Below are 24,881 nucleotides of genomic sequence, written 5' to 3'. Positions count from 1 at the left end.
CTCCCATCCAGACATTTCATGCCCCTTTCTTTCCTTTTACTCTTTCCCTCAGTATTTATCATCATGTAACATCTAACATCATCTATACAAACTTCTTCTTCATTTATTTTGCTTATTTACTTTTTCCACCAGAATGTAAGCTCTGTGAAGGCAGTGATTTTTGTCAGTTTTGTTCATTTCTGTACTCCCTGCACCTAGAACAATGCCAGGCATACAAATACTTGTTGAAAGATTGAATGAACTGCATCAGGGTGACAAATTATCTGTTTTTGTAAATAAATTTTTATTGAAACACAGTCACGCTCATTCATTTATGTATCGTCTATGGCTGTTTTTGTGCCACAAGAGCAGAGCTAAGTAGTTGCAACAGAGACTACGGCCCACAAGCCTAAAATAAGTCATAGCTGGCTCGTTATAGAATACTACGCAGACCGCCACTGCACCAGGTGTTGTGTTGGGTAAAGCTCTCATTCTAAATTTCTAGGTACCTGTACTAGATTAAAGATGGCCATGTATTCATTGCAGCTCCTGTCTCAACACATGGAGCCTCTTTGCCCACCCCTTGAACCAGCCTGACTTAGTGATTTCCTTCAACCAATAGAATATGATAGAAGTTAACACAAGATTTCCAAGCCTAGGCAGCAAAGGGGCCTTGCAGCTTCCACTCAGGCTCTTCTTGAACACTGTCACCACGTTAAGAAGTCTGAGTGAGCCTCCCTCAGGATAAGTGTCCCCCCAGCCCCACTGAGGCTCCAGGCACACGAGTGAGCTCAGCCTACGCTGCCAACCGCACAAAAGAGTGCGCAAATAACTGACTATTATTTTAAGTTACTTAGCTTTGGGGTGATTTATTATCTAGCAAAAGCCACTTGATACAGTAAGATTTACTTATGATTTTTAGATTAAACCCCTACAGCAAATTTTCCACTTTTTATTCATTCATCTTCATAGTACGGTGAAGGCAGCAGCTTCTTTCTTAAGGTATTTATACTTTGTTTTCTGTTATTTCTTGAGCTGAATTATAGTTTAATAACTAAATTTTAAAAATGTGTTGACTTGTGAAAATCTGAGAGTAGTTTTGATAGAGTAAAATAGGGGTGGGCAAACCATGGCCAGTGGGCTGGCCTTCTAATTTTGTAAATAAAATGTTATTGAAATGAGGTCATTCCCATTCATTTATAGATTCTCTATGGCTGTTTTCCTGCTATGCTGACAGTATTGAGTACCAGTGACAAAGATCATATGACCTACAAGCCTAAAATCTTTGCTATCTGATCCTTTACAGGAAAAGTTTGCCAACCCCTACTGTCTAACTTTATCTTGAATGTTATTCATAAAAGTAAAAGAATCTGAAATAGCTATGAGGTACACTTTCAAAGCCCAAACAACTCTCATAGTGATTTTCTGGTCTCTTGAGGAAACACTAACTTAGGCAGTTTTCTAATAAACATAGTAAGAAATGAGTATGTTGATTTCTGACACTCCATAAACCAACGGAGACAAACCTAATTTCTTACATGCTTCCTTGGAGGTGCTACAGGTTTTTGGCTCCTGCACTGTGTCATGTAAATCCATTTTGCTGACAGCTCTGCTGGTAAAACTGAAGCTGGAATTAATATCCATTATCGAAAGGTCATTGCACAGGGACGAGCCATCAGCCAGTTTTAAAATGTTAATAACTCTGATATTTTTCAAATATAAACAAAAGGTCTTCTTGGTTTTATAATTCCTTCCCTAAACATTTTGTTTAAAAAATGAAAATGTTTAAGCAAAAAACCTGAATTATATAATGCAGGTGTGTGCTGGTGATACGTCAACGACTCTACTTATCAGAGTTTGTGCACTTTGTGGCATGCCTCACAGGTGGCAAACACTGTACTGAGGTCCTTATGTATATTACCTACCATACTTCATTGAGTCTAAACACCGTTATTTTATGTACCACTAAGAAAGAAAAAATGCTGCCAATTACATTGTCACATGCTTTATCGCTAAGAACTTCATTTTATACTCAAAGCAAGCGCTCTTTGAGACTTACTTTGATATGGTTTTCCTCATATATTGCCTTTATGAATATATAAAAAGGAAAATATAAGTAAAATTAATTGGTTTAGGTTTTCTAAAAAGTTCTTTTCATTTGGAGGCTGCCTTTCACAATTTTCAACTCTGAATCATCAACATGCATGTTGTTCCACATGCTATGTTCCATCAAAGCAATGGTGCAGGAGAGCATCACTGAGGCACACTCTCCCAAGGGGTTTACTTCTGGGGTGCTCATGCCCATTCTGCAAGGTTCAATATGCACGTGCCAGCAGCAATAACTACGTCAGGACCGCTACGTGGATAGCAGTGGTTGATGGACTGATTTCAGAGATATTAAAATGTGAGGTGAAAAAATGTGTGCCTTAGAATTCATCCTACCACTATTAGTGTATGGTCTGAGGATGCAACTCATTTTGACACTGGCCTAATACAGGGCTGTAATAAAGCACTGAATGACAGGAACAATAATTTCTACTTTATCTACATTACAGTTCACTTATTACCCAATGGTGATTTTTAAAGTATCAATATTAGAAATAACTGTATGTTTGGAATAGGAATTTAATTTTGTATGGAACGTAATGAATATATAAAGCAATGATTGAGCCAGAATTGATTCAAAATAAAGATTAACAAGAAGACTTTACACATTTAGTGGCCAAGGAGTTTGGAGAGCACCAGAGTGTGATAGCAAGTCAGACCTGGTGCTCATCTCTGGAGACTGGAATAGACTGTTCTGTAGGCCACAAGGATCTTCCCTCCCCTCGCCTGTAACCTCCACTAGCAGGGGCCAGGAAGGAGTTCCCAACCTCTGTGTACTTCTGGAATTTCACTACCCTTCCTCACCCTACCACACCCACAGCCTGACTACCCTCCTCAACCTAAAGACCATCTGGACTCATCATGCCTTTTGTCTCTATTTATGTTGTTAGAAAAAGTTCAGGACTCCCAGGTCATCCACAATCTCCTGCAGTCTAAACAGGAAGGCCTTTCAGAGGCCACATCCCATCCATTCCCAACTTCTAAACCTCTTTCCATTATGATATTTGGATGCATACAGTAAACATTTTAGGCTTTGTGGGCCATGTGGTCTTTGTCTCAACTATTCAATGCTACCATTACACAGAAAAACCAGCCAAGGACAAAATGCAAATGAATAGATGTGTCTATGCTCCAACAACAAAACTTTATTTGTAAAGGTAAGCAAACAGTTGGCAGGCTACAGTTTACTGAATCTCAGATCAATGGTCTGTACCACCTACTTTCTCTCCCCCAATTGCTATCGTCCTCAGACCACTAAATCACTCAATGTTCAATGTTACCCAAATGCTACTCTAGCCCTAATTATTTTTGTGATTTCCACTTCACTCCACAAAACCTGGAATGGGGCTAGGTATAAAGAAAACTGAAGCTTATACAGTTCAAGGGTGGCACTGGACTACAAGAAAAATAAAACAAAATTACCAATGTAAAATTGCCCCTGTGTAAATAAAGGCCTCTGACACTTAAGCTTGATATTAAATCTACCTGTGCTTTTCTTCTGATGCTCCAACTCTCAGAGTCCATTAAACACAAAATTTCAGTAGCAAACAAGATGTCCTTCAGTAGGTGACTGGCTAAATAAACTGTGGTACCTTCAGACAATGGAATATTATTCAACACTAAAGAAATAAGTTATCAAGCCATGAAAAGACATGGAGAAACCTGAAATGCACACTAGTAAGTGAAAGAAGCCAATATGAGAAGGCAACATACTATATGATTCCATCTATGTGACATTCTGGGAAAGAAAAAACTATGGAGACAGTAATGGCTGCCAGGTGGGGCAGGGGGTGGTCAGGGGGACAATGAATAGGCAGAACACAGAGGATTTTGAGGGCAGTGAAAATACTATGTATGATATTATAATGATGAATATGTCATTATTCATTTCTCCAAACCCACAGAATGACAACACCAAGAGAGAACCCTAAGGTAAACTATGGACTTTGGGTGATGAAGCTGTGTCAATGCAGATTCATCTCTGGTAATAAATGTACCACTCTGGTGGGAGATGTTGATAATCCAGGAGGCTATGCATGTGTAGGGGCGGGGGTTATACAGGAAATCTCTGTCAAATCCCTCTCAATTTTGTTTTAAACCCAAAACTGTTCTAAAAAAATAGTCTCAAAAGTTGTTTTAAATTGTAATATGGCAGATATGTATAAGATGTAAAGTAAGGCCACAATCAACCCATCCAATCTCGTTTTACAAGGTGCTTTTGACCATATATGTTTTTCTTTCGATTGGCAGCAATAAGGCTAAACACTATGCTTACACTTCTATTTCTTGGTTTATCATCTCTAAGCAGTGCCTACCGACTTTGTGCCATGAAAGAGAATGAATGAACTTAGGCAAACTATCATGATCTAACTACACTTCTCATTTTTGCTGGTAATACTATTATTTACAGATCCTTCAGCATTTATTTTGACTGATCAACTTTAAATAGTACTTCTTGACTCCCTACCATGTAAAATGAGAAAACTTACAAATAGATAAAACCCAACAGAATCAGAGACTAATTCTAGGAAGTATTTACCTTGTTCATAAAGCAGCTTCATATTCAAATCTTTGCAGGCAACCAGATTGTTGAGCAATGCAATCACACTTTGCATGGTGTTACCCAGAATGTTCTCCTGATGTTCCTATAATAGAGAATAATTTTCATTACAACTATATAGAAATACAATTACATGATAATAAAGACAAATGACCAAATGACCTCCATCCCTTTATGCTTTGCACAGGGTTAAATGATTATCTTTTCGCACTTTAATGAAGCAGACCCTCCTGTGATACGGCACTCCCCAACAGTGAGTTAAGTGAGCTGGGAGGCAGGACGAATCATTCAGAGCACCAGCACTGTTGCACATGGTCCCCTGCCCAAGAGCAGAGGGACAAACACACAGCCCACCATGCTTTAGATGGACAACAAAGGAGGCAGAGTGACCAGAAATCAAGTATGTGGGCCTTAGGAGACCACACTTGAAAGTGATGTTGAGATCACAAAAGAAAACTACGTAAAGAAATAATTCTGCAGTTTCAAGAGTAAACCAGTACTATTATTTTCCTACTTTAGTCTTGTACATTGATGGTTATGTTGGATCTGACTTATTGCATCACTGCTCCAGTGTAATGAACTAAATTTGAGACCTAAAAGTGGATTTTGTTTTCCTCCACACTTAACATCATATAGCAGAGAGTAACTTTGGCCCCAAGGAGAATGAGGAAAACGAGTAATCCTTCAATCTTAATTTCTCATTTTAAAGCAAATAGGATAATTTCTTTGTAATTTTCAAAGGATTTCAAAAATAATTTGCTTTGGGGAGGAGGATCCAAGATGGCGGCGTGAGTAGTCTTCTTTGTCTCTCCCCCTTCCAATCTACAACTAATTGGACATTCATCACTTAACAAAGGATATCCATATAGCATCTCAGGACGCCTGAGAGACCCACGCTGCTATACGTTGGAAGGCAGACGGACTTCCCTCCAGGAGGAGGTGGAGATAGGTGAAAACTCTCCGACCCCGACCCCCAAACAGCCTAGTACCTGCAAGCAGCTTTCTTCCAGCGGATGCCACCAGAACATCACCACACACCAAGGGCAGGAGGGAGCGCACACCAGAGGAGTGATGGTGGAAACAGGTGACCAGAGCCCTACCTAAGCCCCCGGCAATTACACCTAAGACCAGAGGGAAGCTCCAGAGTTACACACCAGAGGCAGCGGGGAAATCCCCTACCCGCCATTAGCGGAGAGGCCTCGCCCAGCATCCACAATGCTGGGAGGCTCCCAGAGAGAATCCCTAATGGGGCAGCAGCCCGCCAGCTGCCGCCGCCAGTCTCACAGACTGCGGCTGTCGCCCGATCCGGGCTCGGGACTACCGGAGATCTCCTGGGAGAGGACTGGGGCTGGGTGGAGCTCCAGCGGCTGGCTCCACGGCCCAGGGGGGAAACTCCAGAGTTCCGTCCAGGCAGCAGGAAAAGTCTCTACCTGCCATTAGCGGAGAGGCCCCGCCCAGCATCCACAACGCCAGGAGGCTCCCGGAGAGAATCCCAAATGGGGCGGCGGCCTCCCAGCTGCCACCGCCAGTCCCACTGACTGCAACTATCTCCTGCTCAGGTCTCGGGGCTACCGGAAATCTCCTGGGAGAGGACTGGGGCTGGGTGGAGCTCCAGCGGCCGGCTCCGTGGCCCAGGGGGGAAACTCCAGAATTCTGTCCGGGCAGCAGGCAAAGTCTCTACCTGCCATTAGCAGAGAGGCCCCACCCAGCACCCACAATGCCAGGAGGGTCCCGAAGAGGAGAATCCCAGGCAGGGCAGCAGCCGGTCAGCTGCCACTGAACTCAAGGTCTCTGGCTATCCCCCAGACAGGGCAACGGGCTCCCCGAGATCCTGGGGGAGAGGACTGGGGCTGGGTGGAGTTCCAGCAACCCGGCTCTGTGGCCCAGGGGGAAACTCTACAGTCTCACAGCAACCTCAGCGAAAGCCTCTGCACAGCACTAGTAGAGAGCACCCACCCCGCAACCACAAGGCTGGAAGACCCTGGGACAAAAGTAGCATAGCTAGGTGAGCTAAGCACAGACTGCAGAAGATGCCCATAGCTCTGCTGTGACCCATAGTGGACAAGTGAGATTTTTGTGGGAGCCAACAGTGACAGAGCTGCAAATATAAGTGATCCTGCCCCTGGCCACTGGGAAAGCCCATAACACTGCTGCAGACCCTAAGGAGGGAGCACGTCTAGGTGGTCTGCAACAGTAGGCACCAGCAGCCTGAAGCCCCCTTGTGATGGCCCCCATAGCTGAAGAGGGAACCCACAGGACCACTGTGACTACGAGGAGAGGCCCAGGCCCAGTTAGCAACAGCTGATAGGGTTCCTGCTTGGTGCAGTATAAATAGCTGTTCCCCCACCACACCAGTAGAAACAAGTGGAAGCAGTAACTAAACTCTATCTCTATGCAGAGGCACAAATCTACACCATCAAGCAATATGAAAACATATATTAAATCTCCAGAACAGAAGGAAAATGAGAAATACACAGAAAACAATCCCAAAGACAATGAAATATATAACCTAAATGATGATGACTTCAAAACAGCCATCATTAAAAAACTCAATGAGTTAAAAGATAATTCAGATAGACAACTCAACGAGTTCAGGAGCTATGTCACAAAAGAGTTCGATACTATAAAGAAGAACCAAATAGAAATACTGGAAATGAAGAACACAATAGAGGAGATTAAGAAAAATCTAGACACATTGAACAGTAGGGCTGATAATATGGAGGAAAGAATTAGCAATTTGGAAGATAGGAATATAGAAATGCTGCAGGCAGAGGAGGAGAGACAACTAAGACTAAAGAAATGAAGAAACTCTTGGAGAATTGTCTGACGCAATTAGGAGAATGCAACATAAGGATTATACGTATACCAGAGGGAGAAGAGAGGGAGAAGGGGGCAGAAAGCCTATTCAAAGAAATAATGGCTGAGAACTTCCCAAACCTGCGGAGAGAGATGGAACTTCATGTGACAGAAGCCAATACATCTCCAAACTTTATCAATGCAAGTAGACCAACCCCAAGGCATATAGTAGTGAAGCTAGCAAAAGTCAACGACAAGGAGAAAATACTAACGGCAGCCAGGCAGAAGAAATTAACCTACAAAGGAACCCCCATCAGGCTATCAGCAGATTTCTCTGCAGAAACTTTACAGGCTAGAAGAGAGTGGAATGATATATTCAAAAATCTGAAGGACAAAAATCTGCAGCCAAGAATTCTCTACCCAGCGAAAATATCCTTCAAATAGGATGGAGAAATAAAAACTTTCCCAGATAAACAAAAATTAAGGGAGTTGACTGCCACAAAACCTCTTCTTCAAGAAATGCTTAGGAAAACCCTCATTCCTTAAAAATCTAAAAAAGGAAAGGGGCTACAAAACCAAGAGCAAAGGAGATAAGTAGAAGGACAATAACAGAGAGTAGCAGCTCTCCATCAGAACAGATTAAACCATGGGACGAGAAACAAAGGAAATTGAAGAGAACTGGAAAACAAGACATAAAATGGCAGCGGTAGGCCCCCACATTTCAATAATCACTCTAAATGTAAATGGATTGAACTCTCCAATCAAAAGACACAGAGTGGCAGGATGGATCAAAGAACAAGACCCAACAATATGCTGCCTCCAGGAAACACACCTCAGCCCCAAAGACAAACACAGACTCAGAGTGAAGGGATGGAAGACAATACTCCAAGCTAATAATGAACAAAAGAAAGCAGGTGTCGCTATACTAACATCAGACAAAGTAGACTTCAAGGCAAAACAGATAAAGAAAGACAAAGAGGGAGAGTATATAATGATAAAAGGGACTCTCCACCAAGAAGACATAACACTTATAAATATATATGCACCCAACACAGGAGCACCAAAATTTGTAAAGCGACTCTTAGCAGAACTAAAAGAAGACATCAACAACAATACAATAATAGTAGGGGACCTCAACACCCCATTAACACCAATGGATAGAACATCCAGACAGAAAATCAACAAGGAAATTATAGAATTAAATGAAAAATTAGACCAGATGGACTTAATAGATATAAATAGAACACTTCATCCAAAAACAGCAGGTTATACATTCTTCTCAAGTGCGCATGGAACATTTTCAAGGATAGACTATATTTTGGGAAACAAAGTAAGCATCAATAAATACAAGAGAGTTGAAATAATATCAAGCATCTTTTCTGATCATAATGCTATGAAACCAGAAATCAACTACAAGAATAAAGCAGAGAAAGGTGCAAAAATGTGGAGAAAAAACAACTTGCTACTGAACAAACAATGGATTATTGAAGAAATTAAAGAAGAAATCAAATATTATCTGGAGACAAATGAAAATGAGAACACATCATACCAAATCATTTGGGATGCAGGAAAAGCAGTCCTAAGAGGGAAATTCATTGCAATATAGGCTCACCTCATTAAACAAGAAAAAGCTCACATAAGCAACCTCAAATGACACCTAACAGAATTAGAAAAAGAAGAACAAACAAAGCCCAGAGTCAGTAGAAGGAGGGAAATAATAAAAATAAGAGAAGAAATAAATGATATTGAAACAAAAAAGAGAGTAGACAGGATCAATGAAACAAAGAGTTGGTTCTTCGAAAAAATTAACAAAATTGACAAACCCTTAGCCAGACTCACCAAGAAAAGAAGAGAGAAATCTCAAATAAATAAAATTAGGAATGAGAGAGGAGAAATCACAACAGATACCAAAGAAATACAAGGGATCATAAGAGAATACTATGAAAAACTATATGCCAACAAATTGAACAACCTAGAAGAAATGGACAAATTCCTAGATTCTCACAACCTCCCCAAACTGAATCAGGAAGAAATGGAGAATCTGAATAGGCCAATCACAAGTAAAGAAATACAAACAGTAATCAAAAACCTCCCCAAAAATAAGAGCCCAGGACCAAACGGCTTCTCTGGAGAATTCTACCAAACATTCAAAGAAGATTTAATACCTATCCTTCTCAAACTATTCCAGAAAATCAAGGAAGATGAAGTACTCCCTAACACATTCTATGAAGCCAACATCACTCTGATCCCCAAACCTGACAAGGACAACACAAAGAAGGAGAACTACAGGCCGATATCACTGATGAACATAGATGCAAAATTCCTCAACAAAATTCTGGCAAACCAAATACAGCAATACATCAAAAAGATTATACACCATGATCAAGTGGGATTTATACCAGGGACACAGGGATGGTTCAACATCCACAAGTCAATCAACGTGATACACTACATTAACAAAATGAGAAACAAAAACCACATGATCATCTCAATAGATGCAGAGAAAGCATCCGACAAGATCCAACATCCATCTATGATAAAAACCCTCAATAAAATGGGTATAGAAGGAAAGTACCTCAACATAATAAAGGCTATATATGACAAACCCACAGCCAACATCATACTCAACAGACAAAAACTGAAAGCCATCCCTCTGAGGACAGGAACAAGGCAAGGGTGCCCACTTTCACCACTCCTATTCAACATAGTACTGGAGGTGTTGGCCAGAGCAATTCGGCAGGAAAAAGAAATAAAAGGAACCCAAATAGGCAACGAAGAAGTAAAACTCTCGCTGTTTGCAGACAACATGATCTTATATATAGAAAACCCCAAAGAATCCATAGGAAAACTATTAGAAACAATCAACAGCTACAGCAAAGTTGCAGGGTATAAAATCAACATACAGAAATCAGTAGCATTTCTATACACTAACAATGAACTAACAGAAAAAGAACTCAAGAACTCAATCCCATTCACAATCGCAATGAAAAGAATAAAATACCTTGGGATAAATTTAACCAAGGAAGTGAAAGATTTATACAATGAAAACTACAAGACTTTCTTGAAAGAAATTGACGACGACATAAAGAGATGGAAAGACATTCCATGCACATGGATTGGAAGAATAAACATAGTTAAAATGTCCATACTACCTAAAGCAATCTACAGATTCAACGCTATCCCAATCAGAATCCCAAGGACATTCTTTACAGAAATTGAACAAAGAATTCTAAAATTCATATGGGGCAACAAAAGACCCCAAATTGCTAAAGCAATCCTGAGTAAGAAAAACAAAGCCGGAGGCATCACAATCCCCGATTTCAAAACATACTACAAAGCTACAGTGATCAAAACAGCATGGTACTGGTACAAAAACAGGTGCACAGATCAATGGAATGGAATTGAAAGCCCAGAGATAAAACCACACATCTATGGACAGCTAATCTTTGACAAAGGAGCTGAGGGCCTACAATAGAGAAAAGAAAGTCCCTTCAACAAATGGTGCTGGGAAAACTGGACAGCCACACGTAAGAGAATGAAAATTGACCATTCTTTTTCACCATTCACAAAAACAAACTCAAAATGGATCAAAGACCTAAAGATTAGGCCTGAAACAATAAGTCTTCTAGAAGAGAATATAGGCAGTAGACTCTTTGACGTCAGTTTCAAAAGAATATTTTCAGACACTATAATTCCTCAGATGAGGGAAACAATAGAAAGAATAAACAAATGGTACTTCATCAGACTAAAGAGCTTCTTCAAGGCAAGGGAAAACAGGATTGAAACAAAAAAACAGCGCACTAATTGGGAAAAAATATTTACAAGCTACTTACCTGACAAAGGGTTAATCTCCATAATATACAAAGAATTCACACAGCTTAACAACAAAAAAACAAACAACCCGATCAAAAAATGGGCAGAGGACATGAACAGACATTTCTCCAAAGAAGATATATGGATGGCCAATAGGCACATGAAAAGATGTTCATCATCACTAATCATCAGGGAAATGCAAATCAAAACTATACTAAGATATCACCTTACACCTGTTAGATTGGCAAAAACAACCAAAACCAAGAGTGACAAATGTTGGAGAGGTTGTGGAGAAAAAGGAACCCTCATACACTGTTGGTGGGAATGCAAACTAGTGCAGCCACTATGGAAAACAGTATGGAGATTTCTCAAAAAGTTAAAAATAGAAATACCCTATGACCCAGCCATCCCACTACTGGGTATCTATCCTAAGAACCTGAAATCAGCAATCCCAAGAGTCCCATGCACCCCTATGTTCATCACAGCATTATTTACAATAGCCAAGATGTGGAACCAACCTAAATGTCCAGCAACTGATGATTGGATAAAGAAGATATGGTATATCTACACAATGGAATACTACTTAGACATAAAAAAGGACAAAATTGTTCCATTCGCATCAACATGGATGGACCTTGAGGATATTATGTTAAGCAAAATAAGCCAGACAGAGAAAGACGAACCCTATATGACTCTACTTACAGGTGGAAGTTAACATATAGACAAGGAGAACTGATCCGTGGTTACCAGGGAAAAGGGGGGGAGGGGGGAGGGCACAAAGGGTGAAGTGGTGTACCCACAACATGACTAACAATAATGTACAACTGAAATCTCACAAGGTTGTAATCTATCATAATCTTAATAAAAAAAAAATTGAAAAAGAAAAAAATATAATTTGCTTTAGTTTTGTTTTTTGTTTCTCTGAATGTTTAAAAAATTGAACAGTTAACTCAGATTATAACTGAAATTATAAAATTCAAAGAATATAAAGATAAGGAAAAAGTCTTTAAGCTCCAGGACCAGGGTAAAGGAACCCAGACTCATAGGGTACAAAATGAAAGAACGGACTCACTCTCAGGTCTGAGCAAGCGCAAGCACTCACCGAAAGCGACTGCTCCTAGGTGTCTAGCTTGCTTCATGCTAGTCCTGGCCTTGCCTCTCAACCACTCTGTTAATAATTAGTCTCATCCTAAAAAGTAACAGGTATATCAATTCAGTAGTCTCCATCCAGAACTTTCCTATTCATTCCACACACACACACACGCAGAGAAATATATGGTTTGCTCTGTTTTCTAAAAATATAAATTATATCACATTTATTAATTTGCACAAATAATTAATGAATAGCTATTATGTGCTGGGCACTGTTCCAGGCACTTGAGGTATGTTAGTGAACAAAGCAAGGTTCCCTATCCTCACAGAAACAGACAACAAGCAACAAGCATAATAAATAGGTAAATTGTATAATGTGTTAGAAAGTAACAAGTGCTATGGCAGAAAAGAGAAGAGAAGAGCAGGAGAAGGGGGTTGAGAATTCAGCAATGGGGCAGCATATAATTTTAAATTGTGTGGTCAGGGTGGGACTCATTGAGAGGGTGTCAGTGAACAGAATTTTTATTTTATTTTTTAATTGCTGAAGCATCTCAGAATTTTTTGGATTATTAATTTATTTTTAATAAACTTTTCTTTGGAAATAGTTTTAGATTTATGGAAGAGTCACAAAGACAGTATAGAGAGTTTCCATATACCTTTCATCCAGCTTTCTCTATTGTTAATATCTTACCAAACAAAGGCACATTTAACAAAACTAAAGACCGAAATACAAACTACCAAGACTGAATCAGAAAGAAATAGAAAGTCTGAATAGACCAATTACTAGCAAGCACATTGAATCATTAATCAAAAATCTCCCAACGAAGAAAAGCCCAGGACCCGATGACTTCACTGATGAATTTTACAAAACATTTAAAGAAGAATTAATGCTAATCTTTCTCAAGCTATTCCAAAAAATTAAGAGAAGGGAATACTCTCACACATTTTATGAGGCCAGCATCATCCTGATACCAAAGCCAGCAAAGGACACTACCAGAAAAGAAAACTACAGATCAATATCCTTGATGAATACACATGTAGAAATTCTCAATAAAATACTAGCAAACCAAATTCAGCAGCACGTTAAAAGAATCATTCACCATGATCAAGTTGCATTTATACCTGGGATACAAGAATGGCTCAACACATGCAAAATCAATGTGACACATCACATTAATAGAATGAAAGAAAATCATATGATCATCTCAAGAGATGCAGAAAAAGCATTTGACAAAATTCAACATTCATGATAAAAACTCTTAACAAATTAGGTATAGAAAGAAAGTACCTCAGGATAATAAAGGCCATATCTGACAGGCCCACAGCTAACGCCATACTCAATGGTGAAAGGTTGAAAGCTTTTCCTCTAAGATCAGGAACAAGACAAGGGTACCCATTCTCACCACTCTTATTTAATATAATACTAGAAGTCCTTGCCAGAGCAATCAGGCAAGAAAAAGAAATAAAAGACATTAGAATAGGAAAGGAAGAAGTAAAACTGTCTCTATTTGCAGATGACATGATTTTAAAAATAGAAAATGCTAAAGACTCAACCAAAAAACTGTTAGATCTAATCAATGAATTCAGTAAAGTTGCAGGATACAAAGTTAATATACAGAAATCAGTATTGTTTCTAAACACTAACAATGAATTATCTGAAAAAGAAATAAAACAATCTCATTAACAATAGCATCAAAAACAATAAAATACTTAGAAGTAAACTTAACCAAGGTGGTGAAAGATCTCTATTTTGAAAATTACAAGATATTGATGAAAGAAATCAAAGAAGACACAAACAAATGGAAAAGTATCCTGAGTTTATGGATTAGAAGAATTAACATTGTCAACATGTCCATACTATCAAAAGCTATTTATAGATTTAATGCAATGCCTATCAAAATTCCAATGGGACTCTTTTCTTTTAACAGAAGTACAAAAAACAATCCTAAAATTTATGGAACCATAAAAGACCCCAAATAGCCAAAGCAAGCCTGAGAAAGAACAAAAAAGTGGGAGGCATCACACAGTCTGATTTCATGCTATATTATAAATCTTTAGTAATCAAAATGTAGTACTGGCATAAAAACAGACAAATGCATCAATGGAACAGAATCAAGAGCCCAAAAATAAACCCAAGCATATATCATCAACCAATATTTGACAAAGGAGCAAGAAGACTCAGTGGAGAAAAGATAGTTTCTTCAATAAATGGTGCTGAAAAAATTGGATATTCACATGTAAAAGAATGAAACTAGATCCCTAGCTTACATCACTCACAAAAATTAACTCTAAATAGATTAAAGACTCAAATGTAAGATCTGAAACCATAAAACTCCTAGGAGAAAACACAGAAAAAAAACTTACTTGACATGGATCTTGGTAATATTTTTTTGGATATGACACCTAAAGCACAAGCAACGAAATAAAAAATTAAGTGACTATATCAAACTAAAAAGCTTCTGTACAGCAAAAGAAACAATCAACAAAGTGAAAACACAATCCATGGAACGGTAAAAAACATTTGCAAACCATGTATCTGATAAGGGGTTAATATCCAAAATATATAAAGAACTCATATTACTCAATAGCAGAAAAACCAAATAATCCAATTAAAAAATGGGCAAAAGACCGGAATAGACATTTTTCCAAAGACATAGGAAAGGCCAATAGGTAAATTAAAAGATGTTCAACATCACTAGTCATTAGAGAAATAAAACCACAATGAGATATCATCTCATGCCTTTTAGAATGGCCATCATCAAAAAGGGAAGAGATAATGAATGTTGGCAAGGAGGTGGAGAAAAGGGAACCCTTGTGCACTGTTGGTGGGATTGTAAATTGGTACAGTCACTACGGAAAATAGTATGGAAGATCCTCAAAAAATTAAAAATAGATCTACCGTATGATCCAGCAATTCCACTTCTGGGAATATATCCAAGAAAATGAAAACACTAACTCAAAAAGATATCTGCACCTCCATGTTCATAGCAGCATTATTTACAATGGCCAAGACACAGAAACAACCGAAGTGTCCACAGACAAATGAATTGAAAAACAAGTGTATGTGTATATATATGCACACACATACACACACTAGACTATTATTCAGTCATGAAAAATAAAGAAATCTTGCCAATTTGCAAGAACATGTATGAACCTCGAGGGCATTATGCTAGTGAAATAACTCAGGCAGAGAAAGACAAGCACTGTATGATCTCACTTATATGCAGAACCAAAAAAAATCAAACTCATAAAAAAGAGATCAGATTTGTGGTTACCAGAGGTGGGGGGTAAGGGGCAGGGGAATTGGAGAAAGGTGCTCAAAATGTACAAACCTCCAGTTACAAGATAAGTAAGTACTAGGGATGGAATATATAGAAGGAGGACTATAGTTAACACGGCCATATTATATATAGGAAAGTTGTTAAGAGAGTAAATCCTAAGAGTTCTCATCAGAACAAGAAAAAAAATTTTTTCTTTTCTTTTTTTATTGTAGCTATATCAAATGACAGAGGTTAACTAAATTTATTGCAATAATCATTTCACAATATATGCAATCAAACCATTATTCTGCACACCTTAAACTTATACAGTGATGTATGTTAATTATATCTCAATAAAACTGGGGAAAAAAAGATTAGAATTTTCTGCTTCACTCAGTTATATTCCCCAAATTCACAGATGCTGAGCTGCACCACCATGTTATTCTCAAAGTGTGCTACCCCCAGAAACCAACTTTCTCATAAAATAACTAATGCTTTCACCCCAAGTTACATTGCTAAATGCTTCATTCAGAGAGAAGAAAGCCTCTAGCAACTCAAAAATGTCATATAGAATGATGCTGTCTTCACCTTGAAGTTTAATAGATCAACCAAACACAATCTGAGTTTGAAATATTTTATTTAACTCTCTTTTAAAATGAAAAGTGCAGTAAAAATGAAAAAAAAACTAAGGAATTAACACTGGTTCAATACTAATAACTAATAAAAACTTTATTCAAATTTCACTGGTTTTCCACTAATGACCTTTTCTATTCCAGGATCCTATGTTGCATGGAGAATTAATTCATTTTTCAACAAATATTTATGAAGTGTCAACTATTTTAGATACTTGGCTTATATCAGTGAACAAAATAGACAAAGAAAAAAAAGCCCTCTGCCCTTGTGGAGCAGACCTTGTAGCAGAGGGAGAAGACAAACAACAAACATAATAAATAATTATAGGATATGTTAGAAGGTGACACTTGCTGTGGGAGAAAACAGAGAAGAGGAAAAGATGGTTTGGGAGCGCTGAGGGGAAGGCTGCAATGTTAAACAAGGCAAGTAAGGCATACCTCCTTCAGAAAGTGACAGCTGAGCAGATTTGAAGGAGGGGAGAGAGATGCATTGATCCTTCTAAAATACTACTAGGTTCTGTTAGCCAATTTGTTTTAGGATTACTGCATCAATATTCTTAAATGTTATTGACCTATAAGTGACATCCTCATCTGATTTTAGTATCAACTTCATGCCAGCCTTGTCCATCCATTTTATTCCACAAATATATATTGTGGATATAACAACTGTTTCCGGGAGATTTGGCAGAACTCACTAATAAAAGCAACTGGACTCGGTATATTTTTACCAATAGATCTTTAAATATTTTTCGAAAAACATCTTCTACACAGGAACCTACACCTTGATCAACTTTTGGTTATTTCCATTTTCCTAGAAACATCTACAATGTCCAAATTTTCAAACATATTGTAATAAAATCATACACAGCATTCTCTCATACCTTCACAATTCATCTCTGAACCTATTTACCTCATCTTTTACACTGTGTCCTCCCTCTTTCTTATTGATCAGACTCCAAGTTTTGTCTATTTTAATGGTCTTTACAAGGAATCAGTTTTCTGTTTTAATGATCGATCTACATTTTTTGAGTTAGTCATTAGGAATGTCCATAGAGATGACCATGAGACTTGCTTTGGCCAATTAAACTCATTTGGGCAGAGGCTTTAAGGGCCAGCAAGGGCTTCATAGTCCTATTTCTCTGCCCAGTGACCAGTGGTGTTGCAGATGGTAGAGGCTCCAAAAGCCCAGGTCTCAAAGTGAGGACACGCAGCAGAGCAACTGGGAGCCCCTTGATGGACACGTGCTTTCCAAAGCTCACAAAAATCCCAACAATGCATCTGGATCTGAAACTGCTGTCAATAGATTTGTACCCCGCACTGATGACAGCCACTCAGTTTCATGAGTCTTACTGTTTATGTTTTGCTTGATACAAGAGAAGAGGTTTGCTTTCCAAATACTAATGACCCAAAATTTCTAACTTTCGTAGAAACACATGCTTAAGAGTAGATGTTAATGTTTGAATGTTTCACTGACACCAGCTTAAGAAGATTAATGTGGAAGCGATGGTGTGCCACCAATTTCATCTAATTATTCTTACACTTGGTTGGAAAGAAAGAGTGATTAATAAGCACCTAGATGACACAACATGTTATTCATGGTAAAGTAACTAATGATACATAGGAAATCTATTCTTGTGAAGAAAAGAGAAGCTAATAAATCTTTTTGGTCCCATTCAATAAAATAACACATACCACTCCTTGTTCAAAGACCGGTCTGTCAGCAAATATAGATCAGTTTTACTAGAGATAAATCCATTGTTCCTTCAATATACACATTTTTATGATTAAATGGACTCTTTCTATGATGCTCTTGGCAATATTTTTGGCTTTTTGTGAAGCCAATACTTGAGTTTTTCCTTGTGCCCATGGGGTGAGTGCCACTTGTTGATATAGGCATTTCCTCTAGTACAGAAGCCAACTTTCCAAATCTCCATTACCTCTGAACACTAAGAACCCAGGATTGGACCCAGCCAACCAGGTTCTGGGACTCCTGGCCTGGAGGTCCAAGAGTCACTGCAGAATGAAGGTCTCCGCCAGCCCCACAACTCAATCTGCAGAGGGGCATAAAGCTAAAGCACACTCTGATTATCAAAAGCCCCCACTAACACTATTACTGGAAGTACTCAGGACAAAGTATTTGATGCAGAGAATAAAGAAGAGACCAATAATCCTATAACCAGACTGGGAGAAATGATTCCTTCACTATTCTAGCCATTATCAAAAACACTGCTGTTTTTTAGGGGTTTTTTGTTGTGGGTTTTCAAACCATTCATAGACTATGAACTTTGTTCAATATAAAGTGGGGGCTTCATAAAAATTATATAATTGTAGTTATTTACTCTTCCCTCTTGTAGGTATCTATGCTTCTTACATAGTATGGGGGAGGGAGACTGCAGAACAGTAATTGTTCCTGCTCCAGATGATGACATGGTTCTCTGGGGGACTGAAGACAGCTACTACTGTGGCCTAGATCATAATTTTCCCCAGAACGAATGCTAAACACATGTGAAGAGCAGTTGAGAGGGTGTAAATATGAATTAAGAACACTTCTATTAACTTCTATCAAATTGAGTTATTTCATTTCTCCTAGGAACTTTAATAAGATTTGTTCTTGCTGTTCATAACCACATTAGCCTACAGGGGATAAATTATGCACTGAAAACCATCACATTTACTTCTTAAAGTCAGAGTAGAGGATTATATGAAGGGAGAAAACATGAGGGTAAATATGCGGGGCCACAACTCTTCTTGGGCACATCTGGAAGACTGGTGTGAAGAGAAAAGGGAACCGCAAGTTTGATTCAAAGACCTTGGGCCAGAAGTGGAGGGGAGGGATGATTCTAATTAAAGACTGTGTCCTCAGCAGACGCTCCTCTAGCACCACCCCCTCCCCAAAAAGGCTTTCCTGAGTGCCAGGGTGAAAGGACTGTAACAGAAGGTGAGGTAGGATCCTGATGTCTTTTTTTTTTAATCCCTATGGCTCATGAATAATGCAAGATCCATACCATTGGTGCCCAAACACATGCAAGGAAAGCAGTGTGAGGAGAGACAGAAGCAGGTGATGACCTGTGACAGGGCCTTTGGCACAGGGTCAGGGGCCAAGTACCAGCGGCGTCTGTGTTGACCTTGGCAGGCAGCAGCAGAGCAGCCTCGTGGGCCCGAGCCAGGACAACGCCGTACTAAACATTTATTGATATGGCACTATGTGCCACAGCCTGTACCCCAAGCACTTTACTTACACCATCTCATTTAATCCTTACATAAACAGAGAAGGGGCCACAGTTCTTTCCTTTTTACAGATAAGGACACTGAGGTTAGTGAGGTGAAGTGCAACTTGCCAAGGATCACCCAGGAATGCAATGGTAAAGCTGGGATTCAGTCTGCTCGATAGCAGAAGCCATGCCCCTGCTCACCATGCAGCACTGCCTGGTGACTACAGTAACCCAAGCAGGAGAGAGGAGGGAGGGTGGCAGAGTCACCAGACCAGTCAACATACCCGGGATAACCAACCCCCTTGCATACCATGGGGTTATCTGGGAGGAATTTAAAGCAGTTCAGAGAAGGGGGTGGAAAGCAGCAGAAAAATACTGATTTTGGGCTATTGCAATGCTGCCCTTCCTCCTTTCATGCCACAATGTGCCCTGTCTCATGCCACCACCGCTGGGATCTCCTAGCTTCATGAGAGCCCTTAAAGTATATCACTGCTGTAAGACACGTCACCCAGGAAGCAAGATGTAGGTACAGGCAACTGTAGGAAAGAAAAGAATGAGCATATTACCCCAAAGAATGAAAATATATACCAGAGTCACCATTAGCAGTCACATTCTTCAGACACTAAGAGTCAGCATTGGCTGAGGGTTGAGAAAGGAAGCTGAGCTCATGGGAGAAGGCATCACTAATACCCTACAAAGCCAGAGAAGGCGATCCTATTGCACTTTAAGATTTTGGTGAAAATATTTAACTCCTCCACCCATAACCCATCAATAAGCACAACTGACCTAATTTGTGTGCCTAACGTCATAGTGTATGGACATTTAATAAACAGAGCACTTGAGAGTTCTAATAAAACGTAGCATTTGCCAGTAGAGATAATTAGAATTGAAGCTGCAATATTCTAGTGTTTGGCAACATAGATGAAACAACTTCATTAAAATGTACAGCTTCAGCAAATGAAAGGCAGGCAAGCACTGGACCCTGAAGAATCAGCCTCCTCAAAACTAATTGCTTCAGTGCTTAAAGAGGACAGCTCTGAAATACCAAGGGCACAGCAAGGAAACACTACTGAGAAATGATCAGCCTTCTCAAAGCAGTTTCACTGTCAACAGAGTGTTATACTTTATTCTAATATCTGAGGATGTAAATGGCACTACAAGACTTCAGATGTCTGGATTAAAGTTTGGCAGGTGTCGGAACAGTCAAGGTAGGAAGTACCTTTAACAATCAGAAGTAACTATGAACCGCGGTCACTCTCTCCTGCCTTTGGTGTGCGTCAGAATTTAAAAGACAACAACCAATCCTAGGGAGGTTAAAAACCATTGAGAGAATGAAACGCAGAAGCACACACAAGTGTTGTGCACATGAAATCTACAATCTGTTAGCAATAAACACATAGCACATCCTATTCAACACACATTTAGATTACATTTCACGGAAAAATATCAATGATGTTCTGCAGGATGCTAGTCTGCTGTGCACGTGCTTGCACATGGTACAAAGGTGCTGCTCCAGGAACATAGTGGGGTGTCCACGCACTTTCCTTTTCATACTTTCTCTCATATGGCTAGATTCCTAGAGATATGGAGCCTGCAGAAAAGAGTCTTCAGAGCATTTAAATGAAATAAATATATTTGAAGGGAAGAGGACACTTTTTCATGTTATTGATTTCTCACAAGGCTGTCCCACAGGCACCACAAACGCAATGGAATCTAAACTGAATTCATCATCTCCTTTCTCTCACACCTCCTCCTTTTCAGTTTCCTGTTTCAATAAATGGCCCTACGATCTGCCCAGCCACTCAGTCATAAATCTTGGAATCACCCAGGACTGCTGCCTCTCTCTCGTCTCCCACATCTAACCAGCCACAAAGTCCCCTTGGCTCTCCCCTCAGCCCCTCCTGAATTTATCCTCTGCTCTCCATCCCCACTGCCACTGCCTAAGATCAGGCAGTAGCCATCTTTGTCTGGGGCTGCCACAATCTCCTAACAGTGTCTCTACTTCCAGTCTCATCTACTGGACTGCTAACCAGGCTCTTCTTTCTAAAGTGGAAGAGACTTGTCTCCATTCCTGGGGCTTAAATCTGGGGGCTGCAGGCCTCAGAAGTATATTAGAGTCTACAGTAGGCCCAGGATGGAGGGTCATCACTTCCCACAGTCTAGTTTGTGTCCAGAGCCCCAGTAGGATTCAAAGGCCTGAAGGGAGTGGAGGCCACAAGAGCCAGGAGATGGTAGAAGCCAGGGCACTGTTGCTCTAATGCTTTCAATCCCAGAGAAGCATCACATTTTGATTTTGGAAATAGTGTCATGACTTATTGAGCTTAATACTGACACCTGGGGGTGTGGAACAGGGAAGAAAACAAACTGGATTAATCTGAAAGGGCACAGATTAATTTAAAATTAATTCACTCACTTACCTCATAAATATATACATGAGATTTCCTGGGAACAAAGGCCAGGATTTGGGGGTCCAAAGTGGGACTGTTTGGGGTACGATGAAGTGGGGCTGGGGTAACTGCCACCAGGCACTTTCTTTGCCAGTGGTGAAACAGTTAAACAGCTCCTTTGCCCTGTGGTCAAGCTTCTGGGGGCTTAGCAGGCTCTGACAGGGGCTGAGGAGGCAAGGAAGAACCGAAAGGTATGCTCTTCTCCCATCTGTAGCCAAAAATGTATGGCACGCTCCCCCTACCAGCTTGGAGGTATACAGTTAAATCCCTTCTTTTATTTGGGTCATCATGACTTGAAGGCCCCTTCCATCTTTCTGGTTAAAGACATGAGAAAAACAAATCTAAAATGATTTTTAAATTTGACTGACAGCCACTGTAGAGGCCCTCTAGCAGCAGCAAACACAAGCTGCCATTAGCGATACATTCCAGCTGGCACGGAAGGGAGGCTTTGGATCAACTGGTACCATTTGTCAACCAGTCTGCTGAGCTTGGCTTTACAATTCCAGTCCTCAACACCAACAGTAGTGTGCTGTGGATGCCATTCTGGCAGGTTCATTGTGTCACTTGCCTTTCCCAGCCTCGTCTTTTCACATTACTTAGGTTTCTCGAAGGAAGTGTCTGTGCTCCTGGCTCCCAACAGGGCCCATGCCTCAAGGCAGGCACAGCAGGCTGGAACCAGCGCTGCTCAGGCAGGAGAACCCTGGCTATGGAGCTGAGGGGAAGCTGCCAGGACCAGTGCCCTGGGGGTGGATTGTGCTCCTTTCATGTGTCTGCCTAAAGTGTTGAAAGACAGGCCAGTCTGCCCCACAACACGCCATATGAGCTAAATACAGGACCGAGGTAGGCGGGACATAGCAGAAAATGCAAACATGCACCCAGACACACAATTCCTTCTGCTAGCATCCTTGACACTGTCCAAAAGTAAAACAACAATAACAATAATAATAATAATAACAACAACAACAACAACAACAACGCTTTGGGAAACTAATATTCTCTCTTAAAAATTCAGGCCAGATATTTGCTGAAGCCAGGGGCTGTGGTGAAGTCTATCCTTTTCTGTCGCACAGCATTTTTGTCACCTTCCTCTTCCTGCCTTCATCACAGCACCTACCACATGTACAGTAATGGTCTGTTCATCCAGTCCTCGCCTGATGCCCAGCCCTTTGACAGCAGAATTGGGACTTTTAACCATGTCCCTGTGCCCAAGTGCACTGCCCAGGACGTAGTGCCTTCTGGTAAATTAACAAAAGAACAATCTGACTCTAAGTCCTTGGGTGAATACAGCTGGGGAAGGGATACACTGTTTTTGGGGTTCTCTTTGAAAAAGTTGCAAGCAACTAAAAATTGCTTTCAATTACGCAATCGATAAATATTTACTGAGCACCTAAAATTTGCTACATAATGACATAAAACAGAACCACAAAGGAATAACAACAATCCTCCTCAAAAGTTTTCAATAGGTATATATTTACTTCTGAATAATGTCTGCAATAAATGATAAATTTGGATCTTTTCACTTTGAATAAAATACATAAAATCTCTCACATGCTAAATATTTGCCAAAGACTCATGAAGCACTTGCATCAGAATGAAAATAGACACTCCAAAAATCCTGGAAGATGTTGGCATGATTTTAATGTCTCTCCATTAAAGACAACTGCTTGCTAATATAAAGAAGTGTCCCACTCTAAAGTAAGAAAATACTACATATGGTGAAAATGAATGGAAAGTTCAACACATACAATTATCACGAGACAGTTTTCAATTACAGCTATATTTTACAGTGGGAATTTGCAAAGTTTTCACAATGGTTGTTTACCAGGTGTTGGTACTAGTCTCCAAGAGGTACTAGTAAATCTTGCAGGAGAAAGATTTTAGTGAGAATTGGCTAGAAGTTTATTTTAACCTAGGGTTTGGAAGTCATGAAGGTATGGTGCAGCAAGCAGAAAGAAAGCTGGGCTGAGAAAAGACAAGAGCTCCTTGGCCTGCCCCAAGCAGCTGACAAACCTGGAGCAAAGCAAGAATCATACTACTAGACTTAGGAAGAATCTTGGAGAACCTTCTAGTTCAATCATGTTATTTTAAAGATAAAGAAATTGAAGCGCCAAAAAGGAATTATAAGGAGTGGGGCCAGGACTTAATCTCAGAAGGGCATCTCCCTTTCCCATTACCTCATTTTGTGGTCATAATTCTAATAACCATATCAGGGTATGCAGGGTCAAGGACGTCACTTTGAAAACTGATAAGAAAAAAAAAATGCTGTGCACACGAGAATAACCACCATAAGCCCTGCTCCCTGGAGCTGCAGGTTCAGTTGCCCTCGAACACCTCCTCTGGTAGGTCAGCTCTTATTCCTGAACAGCAACTGGCAAGTGGGCTCTTGCTGAAGAAATGGGAATACCTCAACATAATGCCTACTGACCTCCGAACCCAGAAAGCAAAGACTTCCTGGATCTTTCTGAAATCTGATGGGATTTTCAACAAGTTTTGTTGCAGAGGGCTGTGTCTAAAGAGATCATAGGACGGCCTAGCTATCTCACAGTCAGAGCCAAAGTTTTAAACAAGGAGCACCTTTTCCATAAATTATTCTGAGCAAGTAACAAATCAGACACCAGGGGAACTGCAAAAACATATATGAAATGTTTAAAAATCAGCAGCATAAGGCAGCCGGGATCTTTGTCACTCACCCTGGAACTTGCTGCACTTGGTATTTTATGCATGATCACACTTCTGTCCTCAATCTCCATAACCGAGGGCAATCAGCTTTCCTTTTCTTAGACTCTACTTACATAATAACAGTTATGTTTGTATAATCACTTTGGAACATTCAATAAGCTCGTTCTTAGCCACACAATGATAGAAACTACACCATCTTGGAGAATAAATTGGTTGCAATGGGATAAAATCATCTCAGGAATTTTTCATCTCATAGATAACACTGTGTCCTTACTGGCTTTTTTTTCTTTTAATGAACTGAA

General features: G+C 39.9%; 1 protein-coding gene across 8 annotated transcripts in view; it reads right to left on the bottom strand.

Annotated features, from left to right (window-relative positions):
- The window catches only part of ULK4 (unc-51 like kinase 4), a 512,778-nt gene that overhangs the window by 212,584 nt on the left and 275,313 nt on the right, over positions 1 to 24,881 (bottom strand). For all 8 annotated transcript variants that reach the window (XR_006885343.1, XM_046640226.1, XM_046640162.1 and 5 more), the window contains one exon: positions 4,625 to 4,730. Coding sequence is in view for 7 of the 8 variants with exons in the window: in XM_046640226.1 (XP_046496182.1) it covers positions 4,625 to 4,730 (106 nt within the window). In the remaining variant the exon portion in view is untranslated. The remainder of the gene's footprint in view (positions 1 to 4,624; positions 4,731 to 24,881) is intronic.

This window comes from Equus quagga, chromosome 1 (genome assembly GCF_021613505.1).
Source record: "Equus quagga isolate Etosha38 chromosome 1, UCLA_HA_Equagga_1.0, whole genome shotgun sequence".
In the NCBI taxonomy this organism is placed as follows: domain Eukaryota; kingdom Metazoa; phylum Chordata; class Mammalia; order Perissodactyla; family Equidae; genus Equus; species Equus quagga.
Note: the sequence above shows the minus strand (reverse complement) of the source record. Positions and strands in the feature narration are given on the sequence as shown.